This window comes from Crocuta crocuta, unplaced genomic scaffold, assembly GCF_008692635.1.
Source record: "Crocuta crocuta isolate KB4526 unplaced genomic scaffold, BGI_CrCroc_1.0 scaffold127, whole genome shotgun sequence".
Lineage (NCBI taxonomy): Eukaryota > Metazoa > Chordata > Mammalia > Carnivora > Hyaenidae > Crocuta > Crocuta crocuta.
In genome coordinates, this window is record NW_027532008.1 from 3494026 (window position 1) to 3499918 (window position 5893).

Genomic DNA, 5893 nt, shown 5'->3' on the forward strand with positions numbered 1-5893 from the left:
GGGAGAAGCGGGGGCCGGGGCTGGGCTCTGGGCGGAGCCACCAGCATACCTGGGCCCACGTGGACGGCCAGGTGAGGCGCCGCGACCGCCATTGGCCCCTCGCCTGTCCGCCTCCTGCCCCGCCCTTCAGGCGTCCTTAGGCAGCGGGACCGCCTGACCCGGAGGCGGTGCTACCGGGGAGTGACTCAGGCGACTTTTGAGCGCGCCTGGGATCCCGCCCCAACCTGGATTGAACTTTAGGCTCCTCAAGAGCAAAACAAAACAAAACACAAAACAAAACTGCATAAAGGTGAGCAGTGAGCTCTGCAGCAAAGTACAGAAGTTCAAGAGCCAGAGCTCTGGCTGCAAATGCCAGCTGTGCGGCTTGTTAGCTAGGTCTTCCCCCCACCATAGGGCGGTTTCTCTGTTAAATGGGCTGCTGTGCAGAGTACCCGCGTTAACAGCTCTAAAATTTTTAGAACAGGGATTTTAAAACACCCTCCCCCCCCCACCCTTTCTGCACACAGACGCTTTTGGCCATGGGCCCTTTCTCAGGATAATGCTTTCTGGAAGCAGTAAAAAAAATGCTGAAGATTACAAGGAAGAGAATTATAACCAAAATATACTTAAAGACACAAATTTATGATTGGGGCGCCTGGCTGGCTCAGTTGGTAAAGCAAGCAACTCTTGATCTCCGAGTTGTGAGTTCAAGCCCCATGTTGGGTATAGAGATTACCTGAAAAACTAAAATCTTAAAAAAAAAAAACCAAAACCCCAGCCCCACATTTATGATATAGTAATGGGTTTATTAGCATAAAATAACAAGACTAGAAGTTAAAGTTAAATTTTCCTTTTCTTTCATGCTTATTTTTATTTTTGAGAAAGTGAGAGAGGAAGGGAGGGGCAGAGAGAAAGGGGGACAAAGGATCCCAAACAGGCTCTGTGTGGACCGCAGCAAGCCTGATGTGTGGCTTGAACTCACGAACCATGAGTTCATGACCTGAGTTGAAGTCTCTGAGCCACCCAGGTGCCCCTAAAATTTCCTTTTCTAACGATATCAGCTAAACTGTGGGGTGGTCTTTGACTCACCTTTTTACACATATTTATCAGTTAACCACTAAATATAGGGAATCAGGAGAGTAATCAAGAAGCCTGGGTTACTGGTGTGAGAACAGGTGGATTTACCATTTGGTCACTGACCTTCTACAGGGCTGAGAGGTGCCCAATCAATGGCAGCTATGTTGCAGGCCTGTCTAAAGAGTGTGATTTAGTGGTGGGTTAATAATTATCACGATTTTGAAATAGCTATGACATGTATAACGTTGAGATATTTGCAATAACTACAATTTGACATAAAAATATCTGATTTCAATTGGTGACAAGGCCATAGATACTGCTAATACTTCAATCCATACGGAAGGAAGTGGTAAATTTTGGTTACAGTTTAGTGAAAATATATCATTTTTTCCCATCCAAGTTTATGGGCCCTCTGAATTCTGAATCCCAGTTAAGAGCTTTTCTCTTAAAACAATGATCGGCAACATACTATTTGTAGCTATCACCTACCATCACCACCATCACCCCAGGCCAGGAGACTTCCAGGACTTTGGAATCAGACAGAATCAGTTCCATTTGCTGTGTGACTGAGCCCATTCTCAACACCTCTCTGAACTGTTTCTTCCTGTCTAAACCAGGTGTAAGAGACACTTACACCTTAGGGCTGTGACGATTTCCTTGAAGTATTTACTCTGTCAAATGGGATAGATCTGAGTTATTATGGCTTTAATCCTATGGAGAGGGGCCTCGGAAGCCTTTCCAGGCTGACTTCCCCTCTGACTGTGTTACTTTGGAATCCCCACCAGTGTCCCAATACCGAGCCTTCAAAGCCTGAGATGATCTTGCCCAAAAATCCAAATTCTGCACTTGGCCTATGGATGGCCCATATAATGTGTGTTCTGGACGCCTTCATTTAATAATTTTGCATACAAATTGAGTTCTCTAGAACTTGGCCAGAGCCCCTGACCCCTTCCTACCATTACATGTAGCACCAAACAAGAATGCAGACTGTTATCTGTCATGTTTCAAGGTCCCCGAGGGTTCCTGCAGGCCTCGCTTCCTGGCTGGTGAAGGAGCAGGCTCCAATGTGTGACAGAGCCCTCCCCTCTCTGGCTTTGTCCTTTGCTTCACGCATCTTGACACCCTGTGCTGCATGTGACCTTCCATCACTCCTCCGTTTTTGCCTCTTCCTTCAACAGCCTCCTGCGGTGCTCTGAGGAAGCTCAGGAAACACACACCTGTCTGCATCACCCTGATTTCATCAAACACCTACCCTGAGCCAGCCTGAACAGGGCAGGAACAGATAGGAACTCACCACTTGCACTCACGCGCACCTCAAAAGGATTGGGGGTCTGACACCCACAATGTTGCCTTTATTTAAAAAAAAAAACACTTTATTTATTTAAGTATCTCTATACCCAATGTGGGACTTGAGCTCACAATCCCAAGGTCAAGAGTCACATGCTCTTCCGACCGAGGCAGCCAGGTGCGTCCCACATAACCCTGCCTTTATTTTCTGCCCCCAGCACCTAGAGGCTAGGCAGTTAAGGGCAGAGTAAATGGTACCTTCTATTTTTTTTTTAAATGTTTTATTTATTTCTAGGAGAGAGAGAGAGAGAGACAGCGTGAGCAGGGGAGGGTCAGAGAGAGAGGGAGTCACAGACTGAAACAGGCTCCAGGCTCTGAGCTGGCAGTCAGCACAGAGCCCGACGCGGGGCCCGAACCCACGAACAGCGAGATCATGACCTAAGCGAAAGTCGGACACTTAACCGACTAAGCCACCCAGGCGCCCCATGTACCTTCTATTTTAAAGGTAGTTTCATGAGTTTATTAAAGTTACTACCGCATCTTTGTCGTAAAATATTCAAAGGTTAGCAGTAGGTCATTATATCTCTATTCTAGGCCCAAGTGGGGACCACTGTAAAGTTTCCATTCTCTGCATGTGCAAATACTCTGCATACTATTCTGAAAATGCGTTGTGGTCGTGGTAGTTTTCATTTTAGGAGATAACCAATATACCCAATGAAATAATACATGTTAAGTGCTTATAATACTGCCTGGCACAGTCGGCTATTTTTTAACATGCCATGGACAGCTAGCTCTCTTAATCAGTATATGCTAATCTCCTTTTATTATTGTCCCCAAGCCAAGAATAGGAAAGTCCCTGCAGGAACTTCATCTTGTAGAAGACGCGATATGTCCCCTTTCCCAAGGTAAGGGACGCTGATGTAACAGAAGCCAAGGGAAAGGTTTACCAATGTTTCGGGGGACAGGGGAGGGCTAATAAGGCATCCTGACTCTCCTTTGCCGAGGACTGACTGGTGATAATCATCTGGGGGGTAGGGATAGGGCCAGGACCAGGGCTGGGGGGACCCTCCCAGTACCTGGTCCAGGTCGAAGACTCCTGAGCACTGCCAGGCAAAGCTTCTCCGGCCCTGTCCAGCTTGGCTTCCCTGGAGAGTGGGGGAGGTGCCGCTCAGGCCTGATGCTGATCTCTCTTGACAGCTGCTCCTGAGGCTGGCAGGATGGGCAGGCGGGGGAAGGGACCAGATTTAAAGGTTCAGCTGCCCCGCCCCCTGCCAGACCTGGGAGGGCAGACGCTGGTGAGCATCCTCTGAGGTATGGCTCCCAAAGATACGAGAGGTCAGAAACCTCCGTGCCCTGATTTCCACTCCTTAGTCTTAGGAACACCACTAATCCTCATTCCTGCTTCCACCGCACAGGCCGCCAAGGAGACTAGCGGCACCCACCATGAGATTTCGACGCCTGACCCCTGGCTACTTTCGGGTGCTACAGGTAAGTACCGCTAACCTATGGCGTCTGGCATGGAGCCCCTCTTTCCCCTACCATAGCTGGGCTAACACCCCCAGCATCCAGGCGGTCACGTTTCCAGCCGCCTGAGCGGCCAGGGCCCAGATGGCCAGTGAAGCGAGAGAGATTGGGGTGGAATCTCCCTGGGGCAGCAGTGGCATCCGTATCTCCTTCACCCAGCCTGTACCCTCTCAGCTCGTTCCCACTATCCGCCTTCCCAGAAGTCTCAACTGACCCTCTGTGTACCTCCAGATGCAGATAGCTGGGGAGCTGAAAGCAGAGCCCCGGAGTCCACTGGCTGGGGTTGTGGCTACGCTGCTGGCTGTCCTCGGACTGGGTGGCTCCTGCTATGCTGTCTGGAAGATGGTGGGGCAGCGGCGGCCGCCACAGGCCTGATGATAAAAGTAGGCAGCCTCTCCGCTGGGTCAGTGGGGGGCGGCAATCTCAGGAGCCCACTTTTTTTTTTTGAGGGTCAGTCCCTGATCGATCTTCCCTCTCCCCTTCGTGGACCTGGGCTCTGTCTGGGGGCTCCAGCTCAGATGCCAGGAGCCCTGAGGGAAAGCAAGGCTGTAGGTTCCAAAGCCGGAACAAGTTGGGAACTGACACCCTAGGCCCTGTAAACAAGAGTAACAGAGAAACCCCTACAGGGCAGGAGTTTGGAGGAGCGGCCAGGAGGTTAGAGAGTCAGAGACAAGACCTCTTAATCCAGTTCCTTTATTGGGGGTGGGGGCACCCAAAAGAGGCCATCCACTCCCCAAACCCAGGACCAAAATAGGTTGGCACAGACTCTCCTAGCCTAGCCCCTGCATCACTGTCCATGGGCAGCTCCCCTGCCCTGCATCCTCAGGCCATGTCAGGAAGACGTGTCCATCTCAGGGACCTCAGTGGATACTTCCGTGGGCACTGCCAGCCGCTGGGGGGGCACATAAGAACCCATACCCGCTGCCCTTTCGGCCTCCTCCTGACTGTAGGGTTCCACGCTCAGCTGCTTTAGCCTGGGAGAAAGAAGAGTGAGAGTTGGGAGCTGACCAGATGCAAGCCCTGTCTGCCCAGCATCCGTCCATCAATCCTCTCCTTATTCCTTCATACCTTTTCTTGTGGTCTTTGGATCGGAAGTGGGTCTTCAGGGTGGCGGAATCGATGAAGTACCTCCTGCAGGAATGGGAAGTGGGTAAGGAGGAGAGTGAGGTGATGCATCTCAGGTATGCCTATCTCCCTGACGCGAGGCTCGGAGCCTGAAGTGATGGGAAGCCAGCAGACCCCGTGCGTCCTGGGGCCCGGACCTCACGCCCCCGCCCCATCCCGTGTACCCTTCTCCTCCCCAGGCCCGGCCCGGCCCGGACTCACGCGCAGGCCAGACAGCGATGCAGGCCGCCCCCTGGCAGGTCGGGGTCGGGCTCAGAACCCAGGCCCGGCCGAGACCGTGCGGGAACCTGGGACCGCAGCTCGCGGTGAATCTCGTCCAGGTCCGGCCGCCGCCGCTTCGCCTTCATCTCGCGGGCCAGGGAGTGGGCTCGGTGAGCACCGGTCCGACGCGAGCGACCCATGGCCGGTGACTGCGGGGCCGGGGGGCCCAGAGCCGGGTCGCCCAGAGCCGGGTCAGGCGCACACGTGTGGCCGCTTCCGGATTGCTGGATGACGTCAAGGACGCCCGGGGGCGGAGCAGGTTCGTCCAGACTGACTCAGATGACGTCACTCGCGCAGGCCGTTCCTTGAGCGCCCCCAGGCGGCGGCAGACATCAGAGGCGGAACGCCGGGCGGGGCCTAAAGCCGCGGGTTCCGCCCAAGGCGATACCTTGGCCCGAGGGCGGCTGGGTGGTGCGTGCCTCCAGGGGGTTCCGCACCCTGACCTCCAGTTCCGTCTGGCCCCACCAGTCTCTACCTTATCCCCTGGCACTATCACCCCCTGTTTGTTCCCAGATCTTAGACTTCACGGTCAGCGGGGGAGGAGAAATGCTTCGAGCATCTCTGGGAGGCACTGAAAAATGTCTGTGATGTGAATAAATGAATTAATAAGTGAGAGTGAGTAGGTTTGGGATCCTGGTCC

The 5893-nt window shown here is 53.0% G+C and overlaps 2 protein-coding genes across 2 annotated transcripts; one reads left to right on the top strand and one right to left on the bottom strand.

The window, feature by feature from the left end:
• Positions 1-3926: 3926 nt before the first annotated feature.
• ZNF593OS (ZNF593 opposite strand) lies at positions 3927-4242 on the top strand. The gene has a single exon (XM_077775847.1). It carries the CDS (start codon positions 4099-4101, stop codon positions 4240-4242), a length of 144 nt encoding a protein of 47 aa, XP_077631973.1. The 5' UTR covers positions 3927-4098.
• Positions 4243-4544: 302 nt separating this feature from the next.
• Positions 4545-5506, bottom strand: ZNF593 (zinc finger protein 593). The gene is made up of 3 exons (XM_077775846.1): positions 5194-5506; positions 4936-4998; positions 4545-4841 (listed from the first exon to the last, which is right to left on the bottom strand). The coding sequence occupies exons 1-3, from the start codon at positions 5391-5393 to the stop codon at positions 4700-4702; spliced, it is 405 nt and encodes a 134-aa protein (XP_077631972.1). The 5' UTR covers positions 5394-5506; the 3' UTR covers positions 4545-4699.
• Between the last annotated feature and the right edge of the window lie 387 nt (positions 5507-5893).

What these genes read in the sequence shown, in the direction of transcription:
- ZNF593OS (XM_077775847.1), top strand. Translation starts at nt 4,099, where the DNA reads ATGCAGATAGCTGGGGAGCTGAAAGCAGAGCCCCGGAGTCCACTGGCT.
- ZNF593 (XM_077775846.1), bottom strand. Translation starts at nt 5,393, where the DNA reads ATGGGTCGCTCGCGTCGGACCGGTGCTCACCGAGCCCACTCCCTGGCC. An exon ending in CATCGCTGTCTGGCCTGCGC is followed by an intron (nt 4,999 to 5,193) that starts GTGAGTCCGGGC and finishes CCATTCCTGCAG; the next exon opens with GAGGTACTTCATCGATTCCG. An exon ending in TCCAAAGACCACAAGAAAAG is followed by an intron (nt 4,842 to 4,935) that starts GTATGAAGGAAT and finishes TCTTTCTCCCAG; the next exon opens with GCTAAAGCAGCTGAGCGTGG.